The sequence below is a fragment of the Argopecten irradians genome, chromosome 12 (assembly GCF_041381155.1).
Source record: "Argopecten irradians isolate NY chromosome 12, Ai_NY, whole genome shotgun sequence".
Classification (NCBI taxonomy): Eukaryota; Metazoa; Mollusca; class Bivalvia; order Pectinida; family Pectinidae; genus Argopecten; species Argopecten irradians.
In genome coordinates this window covers 25,800,480-25,821,085 of record NC_091145.1, presented here as the reverse complement: position 1 = coordinate 25,821,085, position 20,606 = coordinate 25,800,480, and the positions used below count along the sequence as shown (strand labels likewise).

General features: G+C 33.4%; 1 protein-coding gene and 2 long non-coding RNA genes across 3 annotated transcripts; 2 read left to right on the top strand and 1 right to left on the bottom strand.

Annotated features, from left to right (window-relative positions):
* Positions 1-1,231: 1,231 nt before the first annotated feature.
* Positions 1,232-3,009, top strand: LOC138336608 (coiled-coil domain-containing protein 77-like). Its single transcript, XM_069286129.1, has 2 exons — positions 1,232-1,442; positions 1,919-3,009. Exons 1-2 carry the CDS (start codon positions 1,305-1,307, stop codon positions 2,087-2,089), a joined length of 309 nt encoding a protein of 102 aa, XP_069142230.1. The 5' UTR covers positions 1,232-1,304; the 3' UTR covers positions 2,090-3,009.
* Positions 3,010-5,239: 2,230 nt separating this feature from the next.
* Positions 5,240-12,424, bottom strand: LOC138336609 (uncharacterized). The gene is made up of 3 exons (XR_011210446.1): positions 12,284-12,424; positions 11,040-11,198; positions 5,240-5,438 (listed from the first exon to the last, which is right to left on the bottom strand). It is a non-coding gene; the product is annotated as an uncharacterized lncRNA (long non-coding RNA).
* A 5,982-nt stretch (positions 12,425-18,406) lies between these two features.
* On the top strand, positions 18,407-20,283 carry LOC138336927 (uncharacterized). Its single transcript, XR_011210488.1, has 3 exons — positions 18,407-18,779; positions 19,482-19,610; positions 20,203-20,283. It is a non-coding gene; the product is annotated as an uncharacterized lncRNA (long non-coding RNA).
* Positions 20,284-20,606: the final 323 nt, after the last annotated feature.

Genomic DNA, 20,606 nt, shown 5'->3' with positions numbered 1-20,606 from the left:
GGGGGGGGCTAAAAGACAGAAGTCAAGTGTATTTACAGAAATACACAAATGGTGTAGTAATATTTTCATTAGCAAAAAGACACTAATTAGTATTCAAAGTCATCATTTGATAAGAATCCATTGATACCAAATTCTTCTAATTGGGAACATCTTTAGGGTTAAATAATACTCATTTAACATCTTATCGAGTTCAAATCTTCATAGTTGCTTTCAGAAAATAAAACTCCATGTCGGACTACATGTATTCATGTAAAAGCATTCGCACGACACGGGATAATCATCAAGCCATTACCATCAAGATCAAGTTTGTTTCATACACGTTGAATCTACGAAACTCATCAGTAAAATTCTTGATCGTCAAGATGTATTATTAAAGGTCAATTTAACATGTATGAAAATGTCAGGTATTTTGGCACAACAACCACCACGAATACAGTATGCTTTCCAACAGCAGTTTTGGAAGTCAAGCAGCGATCACAGCAATAGAAATGAAAGTCATGTGATTATTGATGCCGTTTTGACAATGATGGTACATGACAGCTGAGAAATAAGTATTTTGGTCGCAAGTATCACCGTGTCAAGCCAATCAGAATGCATTAACAGATCTTACATACAAATTTGTTAATCTCAAAAGCAGCAGTGTTTATATGAATGCCTGAGAGTAGAATAAAACACCAGCCGTTTGTGGTAAGAGAACAGAATTTCGCATTCAAAGTAACAGTATTTTACTATTATTAAAAGTGAAGAGGGATCCTTAACAATCCTTATTTAAACTTGTAATTTCCGTTCCACTACAGTAGCTTAATTGAATCCCCGAATAAAAGAAATTATAACGCCTTGTTTTGGATTACCCCTCAGCATGACCTCCTGGCTACAATTGTGTAATTCATGGTCTGGATAATCATACTAGTAGCAGTTTATACTTCCAAGAGATTCAACCACACTGAAGATTTCATGAGGCGACAAGCTGAGTTGTTAGATCTTGAATTGGAGCGTATCGTAGAGCAATCGTTGTTGAGCAGAATTACAGATTTAATTTTAAATTAGATTAGATGTGAGATATGTATATTTTTCAACAAAGCAAGGAAAAATAGTAACATGACAGGGGGAATAATGTGTTGTGGCATATACATTCAAAGTGTGAAATAACAGAATTTTAGGTCATCTAATAAAGGGTATTAAGTATAATAAGCAAATACGGTGTAAGAGAAGGATTTTCAAGTCACAAAGCAATAACTACATTATATGCCTCAGATATTGGTTATGATGTCTTGTATTAATCTTGACAGGGCCGGAGTGATAAGATGACCAAGCGGCTAGCCTTGATGAACCAGCGGTATCAGGATCTGGAGCGAAGGAGGAACCTTGAAGTCGAGGGCTTTAAAAATGACATCAAAAATCTACGATCTCGACTAAAGGATGTAGAACGACAGCTGTATAAGGTGAGTTAGAATGTTCATATAAGGGACAAAATTCATCAAAACATATTCATTCTTGAACTTTAAAACCATTTATAGACCTAGCATGGTGAACATTCAGTTGCTTCATCAATAGTTATTATTTTTTTTTATTTATTTTTTTTGCTTTTTTTGTTTTGTTTTTTGGTGGTTTTTTTGTTTGTTTTTTGGTTTTTTTTTCTTCTCAAAAAGAGATTTTAGGTAAGAAGTAATAAATACTGAAACAAAATCTATATTTTAGAATGAGAACAGTTTCATTAAAATATAAGTTTCCAGAATATGTTGAATTGCTTTGCTACTACTATTAGTTCTTAGTTTTCTTGGGGTTCTCCTTTCACTTATATTTTATCAATATTGGTGACTGCAGAATCCTTTAAAGAGATTGTTTGTATACATTCTATTTATGTTAATGAGTAATTTTAACATTATAGATCATCAGTAATGACTTTGATACTTTTCAGGTAACAATGGGGTTTGCCGAAGATATGGATATGAAACGTCCAGATGATATAGACATGCAGATATTAAGAAATGTACACGCCACTGCCGGCCGATCAAAGAAAATTGTTGGTGAACTGAAAAATCTCAAAGCCAAAATGTATGGCATTGAAAACAATCTAAAGCATCTGTGATTTATTCCAAGGTATAGTGTGAGAAAATAGCTTGTATGAGATTGGAGTGATAAGTGTATGATTGAGGCACATGTGTGTGGTATTTGTGAAGTGAAGTATTGTATCAAAAGTCACTAGGATACTAGGGCTCCGTGTAAGAAGGGATTTGACATTATATACACTTCCTAAGTCCTTTTTGTATTTAAAGTGACATCACTTTTCACTGCAGTCAAGTAAAGTTACCTCCCTTACTTTCTGTTCAATAAAGTCATCGCCCTGGACTTTTTGAAGTTTTTGGACATAAAGGGTTTTTTTAAACTTTAATCATGGGATGTACTTAGTAGGTGTATTTCAAATTTTGACGAGCCATTCCATTGCCAATCATCTGTGATTTGATGTCTTTTCTGTTAGATAATGATACAAAACTATTGTAGGATATGAATTCATATTGAAGCTTATTTTCAAATCCTATTTCTTTCTTGGTTATAATTGACACTACTTTTGTAAATTATTGTACAGAAAAAAAAAAAAAATAAAAAAAATTTAAACTTTCGAAAAAAAGGCACAGGGAAATATTTATTTGAATGAAGACAATTCTGAAACCAACCCATTTTACAAAGACTATGGCAGTGAATTATGATGAAAATACTAGATCTGAGGAGGGACGATATTGAACCATGTGGTCTATCTGTTGGACACAGATTGTGATCCTGTGTCTGACGACTCTCTGTTGTGTGATTGACCAGCATTTGTACATATAAACTGATAGTTGTTTAAACTTGCATCATCACAAGTAGTGCACATGTACTGTAGAAACTAGTGCATGTATATATAAGTTAATTGTATCATAAATTTGTATACTATGTATTTATTGAATAATATATTATGTATGTAGAGATTCTGGTAATAACTACTATGACAAAGTAAAATTTAAATTATAAGATTTTGTTGTTATCATTGACTATTGTGTCGTACCATTTGCTGAAAAAAAAGACCTTTTACGCCACATTGCATCAGTGCTTCACTTTTAAGAATGTCTTTAATTTTAATATTCGTGAGAAATTCAGAATACTGTTTTAACGTCATCTGACCAAAAGGGTCAGGATGACCTATAGTCATCCTGGTTCGTTCGTTGTCATCCGCCGTGCGCCATCAGTAAACTTTTCACATTTTAAACTTCTCAAGTTTTACTAGTGCGATTTAGCTGAAACTAGCTAAAAGCATCCTGACTTGGTCTCGACAAAAGTGTTGTTATTTGTTTTGGTCAATCCGAAATTAGAGTTGGCCACCACAGCTGCCATCTTGAAGACATAATTTGAAATCAAGTTCTACTGGTGCGATTTATCTGAAACTTGCCTGAAATGATCATGAAATGGTCCCATACATGTGTTGTTGTTTTTCGGGTCGATCTATGGTTTCTGCCAACGCCACCATCACAAAAAACACGTTTTGAAGTTCTTTTTAATACAACGCGACTAGCGTTTGTATTAATGCTATCCGGTTTACTATTGATGTGCAGGACTTGCCCTACAATGACATCTAGTGGTGACCTCTTGAACCATTTCATTCATAAACTTCCATTCATAAATTCCCTATTTATTGAATAATATTCATTTGGACCAATCAGTAGTCATGGGAAGACTGCCTTCTGATTGGTAGATTACACAGAGTGTGTATAGAATACACAGTGTTATATAATACACAGCCCATCTAGGTCAACTGTTGCCTGCTGGTGACTCCTCTGTCCAACTTACATAATCTCTGTTAATGATAATTCGAATTGGACTAACTATCTAAGGCTTATAGACATAAGAGTTTTAAAGTAAACTAATCATATGCCCTTTTAGTGTACTTTAAAAATATGTTTTTAAATGAATGTTAAACACAGATCTGAGGTAAAGGCAAAATAACTCATATGTGCATGGTTTTTCCAAAACAAGTGTATGTGCAACATAAGAAACAGGAGTATATTAAGGATAAAAACTCATTTTAATGAAGACTTTTGTTTTCTTAGTAGTTTTCATGTAGGAACTTTAATTAAGAAAAATGTCAAACAAAACATATGTATTTTCTGTGATCAGTTGAATGTTCTTGAAATAATTGATATTATAGTCTTTATAATATGGTTTCTATATTTTGATTTTGGAAATTCATTTAATTTCATTCCATTTTTCTGTTTCTGCTGCGTTGTATTTGCAGTACTTTGAGTACTTTGATACAGATTCGGTGGTGAAAAGTTTTTGAATGTAAAGGAAGAGCTGCCTAAGAAATGCTGTTTTAGACCTCTAAAAACGCATTGCACTGGTTGATTTTAAAATCACCATTTTGGAACAAATATAAATACATGTATTTTTCTATTCAAATGGTGCCAAGTTTGCAATGTCAGATGACCGTTAATGGCCTTGGGCCTCTTATTGATATTGGGTATTCATAAAGTTTGGAGTCCAAAATGGAACATATTTTTATAATGATTTAAAGTGGTGAATATGGACAGACTTATCAAACTGAAATGTATCTGCTAATTCCTTTTCATCCTGTCTATGTAATGAAATCTAAAAAGTATACAATAAGTCATGTACAATTTCTTTAAGGAGACCGTAATCACTTAAACAACTGGTCGGATTTTGATAACAAACTTTTGAAATTTGTTTTTAAACAAAATCTGACAGGGGTGTTGGTAATTCGTATGAACAAGGTGGACTACTCCATCACATGACAATCAGCTTTCCTCACAGCAAGTTGCAACATTTCATAATCCAAAATCTGATATATATATATTTTGATATCAAACTATATATAAATAGCTAGCACGAGGGTTATCACATAACAACTTCAAGTGGTTTTTGCTATCATGTTATTTAGCCTAATTTTCTCGAGCTGACTACACGCTTATTTTGATACGACTATTAATGTACATGTAAACGTGGTCTTACAAAACACGATGCACCACCTGTTAAAAACATATGCTATGGTCGCGAACATTTTATCCGCGAAATATTGAGAAATTTAAGAATTATGATTATACCCTTATCATGCTTATAATAGTCAAATCGCGAAATTTCATAAGGGCTAAAATGTGACTTTCTCGTTTTTAGTGAAAATAGTGGGGTTTTTTTACTCGCGAAAATAACCGACTGTACAGGTATCTTCAGAGTGATGCAAGGTAAAAAAAAAAAAAAAAAAAAAAGTACCACAAACCAGAACAATACAAAAAGTATAGGTTTATAAAGAACAATTTGTACAATTTTCCATAATGATTTTAATATATATATATATACACCTTTAAAAGCGGAACTCTAATTGGCGATGAATATGGAAGTCTGAACAGCTACGGTCAGTCATTGCTTAGCCATCAGCACCACGACAGCGGCTATAAATAGACATTTAGTAAAATCAGAACAATCGTAAAATAACAAGAGAACGCTGATATGTTTCCCTAAACATAATTTGTGAATTCAGCTTTGTATTTCTTTACATGCTTAATAAATGTATATCGTGTATAATTTATTAAACGAATGGGATTATTGGTTCAATTACCCATCTAAAATTGCACTAGTAATCAGAATAGAATAGTGACAAAGTAGCAATTTGCTGTTGATGATTATATTTTTGTTAGCGCCACACAAGAATAGCTTAAAGCACGACCCGTCATTACTGTTCATGTTATTTTCTTGTATTGTAATGTATTGGATGTCAATTTAGATCAATACTGGGGAATAGAGTAGTCAGGTGTCAATTTAGATCAATACTGAGGAATAGAGAAGTCGGATGTCAATAGATCAATACAGAGTAATAGAGTAATTGGGTGTCAATTTAGATCAATACTGAGTAATAGAGCAGTCGGGTGTCAATTTAGATCAATACTAAGGAATAGAGTAATTGGATGTCAATTTAGATCAATACTAAGAAATAGAGTAATCGGATGTCAATAGATCAATACTGAGTAATAGAGTAATTGGATGTTAATTTAGATCAATATTAAGGAATAGAGTAGTCGGATGTCAATTTAGATCAATACTGAGTAATTCGATGTCAATTTAGATCAATACTGAGTAATAGAGAAGTCGGATGTCAATTTAGATCAATACTAAGGAATAGAGTAATCGGATGTCAATTTAGATCAATACTGAGTAATAGAGTAATTAGATGTTAATTTAGATCAATACTGAGTAATAAAGTAATCGGATGTCAATTTAGATCAATACTAAGGAATAGAGTAATTGGATGTCAATTTAGATCAATACTGAGTAATAGAGTAATTTGATGTCAATAGATCAATACTGAGGAATAGAGTAATCGGATGTCAATTTAGATCAATACTGAGTAATAGAGAAGTCGGATGTCAATTTAGATCAATACTAAGGAATAGAGTAGTCGGATGTTCAATAGATCAATACTGAGTAATAGATTAATTCAATGTCAAAGTTAGATCAATACTGAGTAATAGAGAAGTCGGATGTTAATTTAGATCAATACTGAGTAATAAAGTAATCGGATGTCAATTTAGATCAATACTGAGTAATAGAGTAGTTGGTGGTGTCAATTTAGATCAATACTAAGGAATAGAGTAATCGGATGTCAATTTAGATCAATACTGAGTAATAGAGTAATTTGATGTCAATTTAGATCAATACTGAGTAATAGAGAAGTCGGATGTCAATTTAGATCAATACTAAGGAATAGAGTAATTCGATGTCAATTTAGATCAATACTGAGTAATAGAGTAGTTGGGTGTCAATTTAGATCAATGCTAAGGAATAGAGTAATCGGATGTCAATTTAGATCAATACTGAGTAATAGAGTAATTCAATGTCAATTTAGATCAATACTAAGGAATAGAGTAATCGGATGTCAATTTAGATCAATACTAAGGAATAGAGTAATTCGATGTCAATTTAGATCAATACTGAGTAATAGAGAAGTCGGGTGTCAATTTAGATCAATACTAAGGAATAGAGTAATCGGATGTCAATTTAGATCAATACTGAGTAATAGAGTAATTCGATGTCAATTTAGATCAATACTGAGTAATAGAGAAGTCGGATGTCAATTTACATCAATACTAAGGAATAGAGAAGTCGGATGTCAATTTAGATCAATACTGAGTAATAGAGTAATTCAATGTCAATTTAGATCAATACTGAGTAATAGAGAAGTCGGGTGTCAATTTAGATCAATACTAAGGAATAGAGTAGTCGGATGTCAATAGATCAATACTGAGTAATAGAGTAATTCAATGTCAATTTAGATCAATACTCAGTAATAGAGTAATTAGATGTTAATTTAGATCAATACTGAGTAATAAAGTAATCGGATGTCAATTTAGATCAATACTGAGTAATAGAGTAGTTGGGTGTCAATTTAGATCAATACTAAGGAATAGAGTAATCGGATGTCAATTTAGATCAATACTGAGTAATAGAGTAATTCGATGTCAATTTAGATCAATACTGAGTAATAGAGAAGTCGGATGTCAATTTAGATCAATACTAAGGAATAGAGTAATTCGATGTCAATTTAGATCAATACTGAGTAATAGAGTAGTTGGGTGTCAATTTAGATCAATACTAAGGAATAGAGTAATCGGATGTCAATTTAGATCAATACTGAGTAATAGAGTAATTCAATGTCAATTTAGATCAATACTAAGGAATAGAGTAATCGGATGTCAATTTAGATCAATACTAAGGAATAGAGTAATTCGATGTCAATTTAGATCAATACTGAGTAATAGAGTAGTCGGGTGTCAATTTAGATCAATACTAAGGAATAGAGTAATCGGATGTCAATTTAGATCAATACTGAGTAATAGAGTAATTCGATGTCAATAGATCAATACTGAGTAATAGAGTAATTCGATGTCAATAGATCAATACTGAGTAATAGATGTCAATAGATCAATACTGAGTAAAGAGTCAATTTAGATCAATACTGAGTAATAGAGAAGTCGAATGTCAATTTAGATCAATACTGAGTAATAGAGAAGTCGGATGTCAATTTAGATCAATACTAAGGAATAGAGTAATCGGATGTCAATAGATCAATACTGAGTAATAGAGTAATTGAATGTCAATTTAGATCAATACTGAGTAATAGAGAAGTCGGATGTCAATAGATCAATACTGAGTAATAGAGTAATTCAATGTCAATTTAGATCAATACTGAGTAATAGAGAAGTCGGGTGTCAATTTAGATCAATACTAAGGAATAGAGTAATCGGATGTCAATAGATCAATACTGAGTAATAGAGTAATTGGATGTTAATTTAGATCAATACTGAGTAATAGAGAAGTCGGATGTCAATTTAGATCAATACTAAGGAATAGAGTAATCGGATGTCAATTTAGATCAATACTGAGTAATAGAGTAATTCAATGTCAATTTAGATCAATACTGAGTAATAGAGAAGTCGGGTGTCAATTTAGATCAATACTAAGGAATAGAGTAATCGGATGTCAATAGATCAATACTGAGTAATAGAGTAATTGGATGTTAATTTAGATCAATACTGAGTAATAGAGAAGTCGGATGTCAATTTAGATCAATACTAAGGAATAGAGTAATCGGATGTCAATTTAGATCAATACTGAGTAATAGAGAAGTCGGATGTCAATTTAGATCAATACTAAGGAATAGAGTAATTGGATGTTAATTTAGATCAATACTGAGTAATAGAGTAGTCGGATGTCAATTTAGATCAATACTAAGGAATAGAGTAATCGGATGTCAATTTAGATCAATACTGAGTAATAGAGTAATTCGATGTCAATTTAGATCAATACTGAGTAATAGAGAAGTCGGATGTCAATTTAGATCAATACTAAGGAATAGAGTAGTTGGATGTCAATTTAGATCGATACTAAGGAATAGAGTAGTCGGATGTCAATTTAGATCAATACTGAGTAATAGAGTAATTCTATGTCAATTTAGATCAATACTGAATTAGTAATAGAGAAGTCGGGTGTCAATTTAGATCAATACTAAGGAATAGAGTAATCGGATGTCAATTTAGATCAATACTAAGGAATAGAGTAATTGGATGTCAATTTAGATCAATACTGAGTAATAGAGTAATTAGATGTTAATTTAGATCAATACTGAGTAATAAAGTAATCGGACGTCAATTTAGATCAATACTAGATCGGAGTAATAGAGAATTAGTCGGATAGTCAATTTAGATCAATACTTAGTTATAGAGAAGTCGGATGTCAATTTAGATCAATACTAAGGAATAGAGTAGTCGGATGTCAATAGATCAATACTGAGTAATAGAGTAATTAGATGTTAATTTAGATCAATACTGAGTAATAGAGTAATTAGATGTTAATTTAGATCAATACTGAGTAATAAAGTAATCGGATGTCAATTTAGATCAATACTGAGTAATAGAGTAGTTGGGTGTCAATTTAGATCAATACTAAGGAATAGAGTAATCGGATGTCAATTTAGATCAATACTGAGTAATAGAGTAATTCGATGTCAATTTAGATCAATACTGAGTAATAGAGAAGTCGGATGTCAATTTAGATCAATACTAAGGAATAGAGTAATTGGATGTCAATTTAGATCAATACTGAGTAATAGAGTAATCGGATGTCAATTTAGATCAATACTGAGTAATAGAGTAATTCGGATGTCAATTTAGATCAATACTGAGTAATAGAGTAATTCGATGTCAATTTAGATCAATACTGAGTAATAGAGAAGTCGGATGTCAATTTAGATCAATACTAAGGAATAGAGTAATCGGATGTCAATTTAGATCAATACTGAGTAATAGAGTAATTCGATGTCAATTTAGATCAATACTGAGTAATAGAGTAATTCGATGTCAATAGATCAATACTGAGTAATAGAGTAATTCGATGTCAATTTAGATCAATACTGAGTAATAGAGAAGTCGGATGTCAATTTAGATCAATACTGAGTAATAGAGCAGTCGGATGTCAATTTAGATCAATACTAAGGAATAGAGTAATCGGATGTCAATAGATCATAGGGTAAGCATCGCTCAGTGTACAAGCGTTCTTCAAAATTTGGGCTTATTTCTGAAATAGGTCTGGAAATTGGAGAATCCGATATCTGTACCCATTTAGCCCATTGTGGAGAGTTTGTACAATGCTAAAATACTTGGTCTCCGATATGTACATTAAAGGATTTGTGCAGCCAATTTTTTTTTTTGATAATACATCAGGATATTGCTTTGGATGGATGAAAAATTAAGTCCCACCCAACGAATCGCCTAGCTTTTAGCGCTATCGGTTGGTTTTGGTCGTGATTTACGGGTAGTGTCGACTACGGTTCAGAGATAATGAGCTAGGCGGTCACGTGGTCTTGTGATGTCACAGTAGTCCGCGGCTAAACAAGGTAAGCCATTAGTACTATACATCTATACAGCACATACACGTATTCGTTAGATCTACAATTTGAGTTTTTTCGAGTAAATGGTTATTCTAGCTTTATGATGTAGATATTTTCAGTTTGAAAACATTCAATTTACACCATTTCAAACATTCAAACAAGAGTATATCTAAATTTAGATTAATTAATCAGTCCAATTTGATAGCGATATCAAAATGATGTTCGGATCAGTCTGGACTGAGATTGAGATAGCATATTATGTAAATTTCGGTGTAATAAAAAACAGTATAATGTAACACTATCTTTTTACGATTAAAATCTCAAAATTTAGTAACTACGACTTATAGCCCAAAAACCAATGAAAGTAAAGCAGTTTTTGCTTAGAAGTACCCAGACCGCTCTTACTTAACTTTTTCTAAAGATGTGTGATCTTGTCTGAAAAGTAACATACTCCCAAAAGTAGACAATTATCTACCAGCTGGCTATTTGTTGCATTTGTGTACTTTACGGGAATCCTGTTTGGATATGGCGTTAAGCGGGTTTTTTTTCTATTATGGATGTAGATTAATCGATTTATGTAATCTCCTCTGAATTATCTCAGCAATCATACCCGAATATTTCAACGGGACATTTTTCAAACCGAATGCTGTATTCAAAGGCGTGGACTGTCGCCTGGTCAGAAAATACGTGACAAAGGAACCTGACCTCGTCTGAACCGCATTCATGGCCAATGACGTTCAGTATCCTGTGGAAATAGTCGCCTTGTAACCTATTGGACATAAAAAAGGCAACAACATTTTATTTCTCATAGAAATTACCAACTTTGCTAGCCAAGAGTATGCAGTACAACACCCTCCCTGAAACAGTTTCAGGGAGAGTACCCTTGGCTAGCGAAGTCAAGAAATAACAGTATTGAAGACGAAACAAAAATAAAACATTGCAATAGCATTTGTATTTTGAAATTTGGTTATAATGCAAAAAACATCTCACAAGTTTACTGGATGATATTGTAAACTAATTTATTTTCCCGTACGATTACAGATGCTCCACCGCTGACGAATGGTATTTTTTCTCTATCAAAAACAGAAGCAGACGAATTAGTATCTTCCTCCAGTTACAAAAGCTACTTTACACCATTACAACCATTAAAGGTTTGAGCTTCTAATTTTACTTTAAGATCAAAATATAAAAAAAAACTAATTATGTCCCAAAAAAAACCCGTGGCTCTATGTCCTATATGGAATGAAATACTGATTGCGCATACACCAAAGGCAAAATTTTAATGAATTATATTATTTTTTGTGTTTATCATATATATATATATACATATATATACATATACATACACGATTAAACACCAATTATTGTTCAAATTATGAGTATCGTTTATGCTCTGTCGGCGGTGGAGCATCTTAAAAGGAATTACTTTTTCTCCGCTAAAATGTTTCATGTACAGGAATAGTAAACGTACATATAATATTTTTTAAAACAGTAGTTTTATTTTGGCGTTCCCCCCCCCCCCCCCCCCCCCCCCCCTCTCTTCTTCGTTCAACTGAAATTTATGTACATCAATCAATTTTGTAAATGGTATTTCCGGTAGTGAACCAACGAATTGCGCTATTTTAAGCCAGCGCTATGAATCGTACTTTACATTTATTCACATTTTCAATAAAATTTGACTGCGAACATTTACAACAGTCTAATTTGCGATTATAAATTGACGTGAAAAGGCTGATGGACACGAAAAGGCGAATTCAAATCATAGCGAAAATAGGTTTGGTTTACAATAGAATGATATAATACCATTTTATAGAATGAATGTTAAAAGAAATAAACAATAAGGCAAATAAATACCTGCACAATTTCGTTGTCTTTTCGTCTACTGTGGTTCTATTACCAAGGTATCTGAAAGCAAACATCCAACCTAAGTATTGCTTAAATTGTCCAAACATCGTGGTTTGTATGGAACGTTTGTTGGCACAGTCCACCATTGACTGCATTACTGTAAATTCATGAGACAAAAATAACCTTAAATAGAATAAAAATTCACAAAATGTAGATCTTAGATGAGTCAAATTTCTCGATGTATCAAATATATCGTTCGAATTTTTCTCCTATATTAATAGTTATTAAACCACTTTATTAAACCAGTTTTATGAGTTGAAGTAGATGGGACAGTCCCATAGTAATTGCAAGATTGATATCATGCATATCATTGTGACACATTCAGAACAAGACGTTGTTTAAGGCAGTGATATGCAAATAAGATGTTCACACTTGCTCACAAATCAAACTCCGTTGTCCAAGATCTAGTATAAAAGATCTATTATGTTCAGGACTATTGTTTCTGGGAATCCATAGATAGAGGCGCGTCCCCGCATTGCAAGGACGAAAGCAGGAATTAAAAAAAGGAGTTCCTCATGCTCTTCCTTGTGGAATGTGTATGGTAGATAACTTGATGCAAGCATCACCGATAAGGTAAACGTCTCACAGATTGAGAAACCGATATAGGTAAACGTCTCACAGATGAGATACCGATAATGGTAAACGTCTCACAGATGAGATACCGATAAGGTAAACGTCTCTCAGATGAGAAACTTACAGAAATGTTTAGGTAAATTCTGAAAATATTCGGCGAAATGGTTATTTGTTGGCCCCAGCAGAAAGCACCAAGTCTCCGCTACAAGGATAGAATTGGAAGCCGTCTTGCAAAAGAAAGACCTAAAGAAAAAATGCGGACGATCTGTTGGAAAGGAAATATTGCAAATGAAAACTCACCCGAGGAATTTCCACAGAAATGGTTCTGTAAGGCCCTTAACACAATAGCATGTTCCGTTGAATATTGTCCACACGTGTGTTCTTGGGAAACTCGGTCGTAACATGTAAGAAATTCCTCGGCATCCCTACACAATAAAGACATCTAACTTATTGTCGCTCTCAATTACATAACAAATAGCAGGCGCTTTCCTATGCGTAACAAGTGACTGGCGCTCTCAATTACATATTAAACAAATAACAGGCGCTTTAAAATACGTAACATGACTGGCGCTCTCATTTACATATTAAACAAATAACAGGCACTCTCAATTACATATTGAACAAATAACAGGCGCTTTAAAATACGTAACATGACTGGTGCTCTCATTTACATATTAAACAAATAACAGGCGCTCTCAATTACATAACAAATAACAGGCGCTCTCAAATACGTAACAAATTACAAACATACAGCAAATACACGAAACAGTACCTGCACATTCGATTGATATCTTCCATACTGAACATCATGCCATCATAAATGTTGCCAGAAATCATCCTCGCCCTTGACGAAGAGACACACATGAATGCTTCCATACACTCGTCATACCCTTCTTCCCGTCGGAACAAGGCTTTCAGCATGTTGGCTGTTTCCCCATGTCTTTTCAGTGGTTCTACTTCTGGATTCAGCCCGGACTTCACTGGTTTGCAGAAATCAATGCACTATAAACGTAACCAACCATTTTGTGTTTTCATATTTAATAGCAATTTATGTTTTATGGCAATTTTGGTGCGATATTAGGTTCATTCGCAGTTAATCCGATGGTTTCTGACGTTGTATCAACCTTTTAACATATCTGAAGTGGACCTATGAACCTCCGGATTGATCGACCCATATCAGTTTTTTAAAGGCCTATTTAACATCAGACACCCTTTCGGATTCAGGGGCGTAGGAAGCGCGGGGGGGGGGGCAATGCCCCCCCCCCCCCCCCCCCCGTTCCCCAGGACGGGGGACAAACATGTCTTTTTGCCCCCCCATTTTCGCCGAGTGAAATGTTCTAAAAATTCACATTTGAAAAAAAAAGGGTCCTCCTGTACATATTTGCACTTCATTTTAGAAAATTTTCCGCTGCGCGGCGCGTTTCCTAAAACGTTCAAGCACGTAATGCTCAAACCTTTAATAATGAAAATTCAATACACACGAACTACACTAAAAAAGTCCACCAATGGATTATACTATTTCAAAAATAATTTTCTTTAACAAAAATTAATTTGGTTATATATCTTCAATTCATTATTTATTTTGAGTTACACAACAATGTGCCGATGGTGTGGAATCCGGTATGTTCAGATCGGAGCTGGGTTACAAAATGGTATGACGAAACTCACAAGTATCATTTCTTAATGCGGGTATCTTTAAATCGAAAAATTACCGTGAAAAGCTTTAAAATCATCAAAATACATTGTAAAACTCATCTCAGCCATTCCAAATCGTAATTTTTTTCCGGGGGAGATCCCCCGGACCCCCCAAACACCAAAATTTCGCGCCAGCGAAATCTCTCAAAATCAACAAAAATGCATCGTAAAACTTATCTCTGCCATTCTAAAATCGTACATATTTTTCCCGGAGGAGACCTCCCTCCCCCCGAACACCAAAAATCTCGCGCCTTCGGCGCTCGGCAAAATCATCAAATGCATCGTAAAACTTCATCACAATCATTCTAAATCGTAATATTTTTTCCAGTGGACACCCCGGAACCCCCAAAGTCGCACGCCTTATTTGCGTATTCATTAATTTCCTGTTAGCGACGCCACTGTCTATAGATGTGTATAAGGATTATATGTGGATGATATATGAAAAAAGTATATCATGTATCTCTTGTAGCGTGCGGGGTGCGCGAGGGTGGGGTGGGGGGGTACGAAATATTGAGTGACCTTTGGCCCCCCCCCCCCCCCACCCCATTACGTTTCATCTTCCTACGCCACTGGGATTTATCGGCCCATATTAGGTTTGTCAAAAGGCCTATTTAATATCAGAAACCTTCCAATCAATTCGAAATTTGTGAATAGAAATGGTATTAAGACAACCATTACTTAGTGCGAAGCACAATATAGCGTATATCATGGTTATTTTACTTCTTTTTAAACAGACACAGACAAATTAGAAGTTTCTTCAGTAACAAATGTACCATCATTGGAAAGTATGAGTTCCTTATTTTACTTCAGAATAAAAGTATTTCAAATAATTAATTGCTTCCCGAAAACATTCCCATGACACTAAGCCCCATATGGGATGAGTGAAATATTGGTTTTTTATATATTATGTATATATTACACATTGTTTACAGTATATTTTTTTTTATTAATTATTGATCCATATGACATACGTATGGCCACTTACAATCCAGCAAATCGTTGATAGTCAAAACGTTACATGATAATATTTGCTGACACTAGCATAAAGTTAAATAATGTTAAAAATGATAATTGGCGAACAATACTGGCATTAAAGTTCAAGGATTTAACAAAGAAATGTGTTGAAAAATTGGAGACCGATATCTCTTCTAAACACTACGTATAAGCTGATATCTGCATGTATAGCAAACAGAATAAAACCTTCATTGCCAGAATTGATTCATGAAAATCAAACAGGATTTTTAAAAGGTAGATTTATAGGAGAAAGTATACGGACATTATATGATGTTATATGAGTTATACACAAGAAAATAAGAAACCAGGTCTGGCACTTTTTGTTGATTTCGAGAAGGCTTCTGATTCGGTATCATGGAGGTTTATACAAAAAAACTTTGGAATATTTTAATTTTGGCCCTAACATAGAGAATTGGGTCAAAATATTGAATCAGGATTGTAAATTATGCGTTAATAAAAATGGTATTTTTCAGAATTTTTTAATATAGGAAGAGGATGTGGACAAGGTGACAAGGGTAGCATATCTTGTTATTCTGAGAAAAAATATTAGTCTTTTTGATCAAAACTGGTATATTTTAAAAGAAGAATACTGGAAAATAAATTCTACAAACATAAATACATATCAAACACCTCATTAGGAAATTATGGCTTTAATATCTTGTGTATATGGTCAAAACGTCAAAATTCCCATAAAATCCAATATTTTGTCAACTAGGTATCTTTGAGTGACAGTAGCTCAAAAACGAGCACACGGACAAATGTTTTTTCTTTCATTTTCTTTCACGGTATGAACTCCTCTTTCCAAAAATCTATATGAGAAAAAAAGTTTAATACAAGAAAATTTTGACTACTCAGAGGAGTACATCCTTAAAGAAGGTTTGAATACACCTAATGACTTATTGTATCCAAAGTTTATTGATTTTGAAAGATAAACCTGGTAATAGAACTATATACAAAACTTTGGTAAGCTCATGTAAGCCCTCTGTTTCAAGAAAACATATTTTAAAATGGAATTGTGTCTTTGAACTTGAGAAAGATGATATATGGTGGAGGAAAATAAATAAGGATTACTTTAAGGTCACACAAGATACAAAGTTACAATGGCTGCAGTACAGAATTCTACATCATATATTGCCAACTAATGTATTTTTATATAGAATTAAAGTTTTAGATTCTGTCATGTGCACTTTCTGCAGGGAAGAGAAAGAAACTTTATTACATGTTTTTTATGAGTGTCCTCGGGTAAGAAAAGTATACCATGAGTTAGAATCCAGGATACAAGAAAAAAGCTCCTCTGTCAATTTGTCTCCAATTTCAATTCTACTTGGGCTGCCATGACAACAGTATATAGTGTTAAACAGGGTTCTACTTCTAGACTAAATAAAATGTATGTAAGCTTTGATGTTCAAAAATCCCATATAATTTGTTAGTATAAGGTGGAAGAGTATTTATGCAATGAAAGAAATAATTACTCTGCTTTTCTTCATTGATGGGGTGGATGACATGACCTGATGGATGATACACAAGTAACTAAAGAATTAGCTTCTTTTCCAAATACTTTAATTATAATTCATGTACATGCATAAGTACACTGAAAATAGTAATGGTCCATGTTGTGTTTTTTTTCCTGTTTCTGTATATTGTAATGCTGTTCCTGTGGTAACATACATAGATGCATACATACATTTCATGGTTTCAATTGATTTTTTTTAAACATTTGATCAGTAGCCCAATATATAAGCAATGTTACGGTAATTGATTATTTTGTATTTTCCTGATACATTGTCATAAATGGTTGATATTAGACCAAATAAAAGTTATGGTAATCAATTGTCTTGTATTTTCCTGATACATTGACATAAATACTTGATATTAAACTAAATATAATCTTTACTTATTCCCGTCATAGCTACAAGTATGTAAATTCCAATGTACCAAAAAGCATTACCTGTGGAATGACACAAAATCATAGCTTTGCTGTCATGTAAAATTTTCCAATATAATGGTGTCAACTTACTACATATCATTCTAGCTTATAACTTTATTCAAATGTTCTTGCTGTATCATTTACAAAAAACAAAAGTTTCGTATTAGGCGAACTACTAATAAATAGAGGCTCCTCAACAAGTGACTGTTGTTTATCATGTTTATCAAACTCGAGTTAGTTAATTTTCAAATTTTGAAAAGACACGAGCTTTAGCGAGTGTCTTTTAAAAATTTGAAAATTAACTAACGAGAGTTTAGATAAACATGTTAAACATCAGTCACGCGTTGGGGAACTTATTTATCCCATAACTTTAATATTTCTAACTTCAATATTCTATTGTTGAATACTTTTAATAAGCAACTACCTGTTAAGCAGTAAATACAATGATATTTAAAAGAAAATGCGCTGTGAAAAGTAGCCCGAAATTGAGAGCCAATCGGAATCAAGAGATCTTGGAGTTGACCAATCAGAGGCGCCGTAGGTGTTTACACACTCAAACGATAACCAACTGCTATGGAATTTATCACATGGGTTTTGTATAACATTCATAGTTATGGGATAAAATATAATATCCTTACCTGTGGACAGACAACCTAAGGCCATGAAGACAATGAAAGCTGAGATCCACATACTCATCGTTACAGAACTGTCCTCTCCGCTCTGTTTTTGGTTTTCACCTTTATAATCAGCATCCCAGACACAAAACACTTCCGGAATTACTTTGTTTACAAATGGCAGCGAGCTGACTTAATATATTTAAGCTTTACATCAATGTACCTATCAGTTAGGGACAATTTTTAAAAAGTTGAGCTTATTGATTCAGAACTGTGTGAGGCAGTGAAATCACCCGATCTATTATAACATTAGATCTAGATTTTACATCTCGATCACCAACATTTATCTTGTATGATATTTTTGACTACCGTTTTATACACAATCGTCTGATTACTGACAAAATGAGACTTGGAGCATATAGGAGTTGTGAGGTCTGCCGATTATTTGTTGAAAGCCGGCATGCTAAAAGTTTGATCTTCAACATATACTGGCAACATTTGTATAATGTTCCTGGCTAAGGCGATATCAGATCTTCATGAACTGGAAATATTGCCATTTATGGTTTTCCATAAAGAAATCCACGGGAGAGGTCATGTCAGCCAACTGCATTTTTATTGACAGGTTAGTAAAAATGTAGACCAAAATAAAAAAAATATTTCGATTATCTGATAAAAACAATCATGTCGTTTTATAAACAGTAATAAAGTATATGTTTAAGAAATCATTTGCAAAGTCAAAATATATGTTTATTAAATTATCAGCTTGGAAAAAAGCTCCTCAAACATAATAATTTCCTCAGGATGACTTTTGAAACCAGGCTGGAGCCTCTATTGCAGCCCCTTTTGTTGTATAACTTTTCCCAGTTGGGAGGTGTGGTGGTAAAGTCATATGGAATTAGGTATTGATTGTGCAGACAAACAATAGCAAAATAAATTTTTGGTATATATTTATTTTTGTGTTAGTTAGATGTAATATAAATACACATTTAATCTTAATTTTTTGTCCAAATGATAAATAATTATTTACGCTCTGTCGGCGATGAAGCATCTTTAGTAATCAAACTTCATTTTCACTAGATTTTGTTATATAGGTCATAGGTTGAAAGTAGACATACAAATTTACAACAAGTATATAGCTGAAATGGATTAAATTACATTACTACTGTACTTACTAGTACTATAAATATATCTGTATTTTTCTTGGGTTTTTTGCAATATAAGAAAATGCATTACAGATGCATTTGGAACTGAAAAAAAAAACATAAACCTGTAGAAAATGTATGTATAAGGTATGTGCTGAACTTATATTTATCATACTTTACAGGTATTCTAGCTGTATTGAATGATCTGATCATCATGGGGTGAGAAAGAATACTTTGGACACCTACGATCCATGTCTTGCCTGTGACAGAGAATCTTTGGACATAAAAACTTCACTGCGAAACTGAAACAGGTACAACGGCGGTATATGCAGGATTTTTTTATGCTAATAAATGCTAAGAAACAAGTTGCTAATTTTTCAATATTTGTTTTACTAAGGTTTGGATTAATCAATCAAACCAAAAGATTTGGTAACCTTATATGAAATCTTTTCATTATCAATGGGGAGGAGGGGGGGTTGGGTGCAGTGGTCAAGTGGTTTATGTCTCGACATACTACTACAAGCCCTCTACCTCTGGTTTGCAAGCTAGAATCCATGTGGAGCAATTGGTAGGAACTGACCACTTATCAGTGGCTTTCCTCCACAAAATAAACCTGACATGTCGTTACATGACCTTGGTTATTAATAGGGTGTCAAACTAATAAAAACCAACTGTGAAGGAATCACATGTTCAAATCTATAAATCTACTAACATGTTGTTTCATGGAAATTAAAGTGCTCTTATAGATAAATTTATATATGTAATGTTAAAACTAGCTATTCCTTACTGTATTGCAGTAAGTGTTGTTCCTACAAAAAATGTTTGTATTGAAAATGTGTTAAGTAGTGAATGTACAGATCTAGAAGGACAGCCTAAAATCAAGTTATTTTATTCATATTTCAGCTGCATCCAGACACTCAGAAAATGGATATATTGTATGAGAAATATGGATGAATCATTTGAACAGTCACAGAGGAATTAGACCACTTCATGTCTTGCCTATTCAATTGACCTAATCAGATTAAGAACATGAGTGATTTTAATTCTCAACCTGTAGAACAATTGACGTAGAGAATCTTGGAAATTATGCACCAAAAATTGTTGAGGATATCGAGACAAGCCCCCTGTGGGAAGTCCTGGAAATTGTAAGTCTGGAAGATGACTGCAATATGGCCGACTGACAGCTTTTAACTTCCACAAGATTTGTGAAGCAATAGATTGTCATCACTGTCCACAATCATTGCTGGAATCTATCATAGCAAAGTATGAACCAGAGTGTTCTCTGCCATTTCAATGTGAGAGGGAAA

Excerpts from the sequence above, each read along its gene's own strand:
- LOC138336608 (XM_069286129.1), top strand. The coding sequence starts at position 1,305 with ATGACCAAGCGGCTAGCCTTGATGAACCAGCGGTATCAGGATCTGGAG. Across the intron at positions 1,443-1,918 it reads TAGAACGACAGCTGTATAAG|GTAACAATGGGGTTTGCCGA; the intron begins GTGAGTTAGAAT and ends GATACTTTTCAG.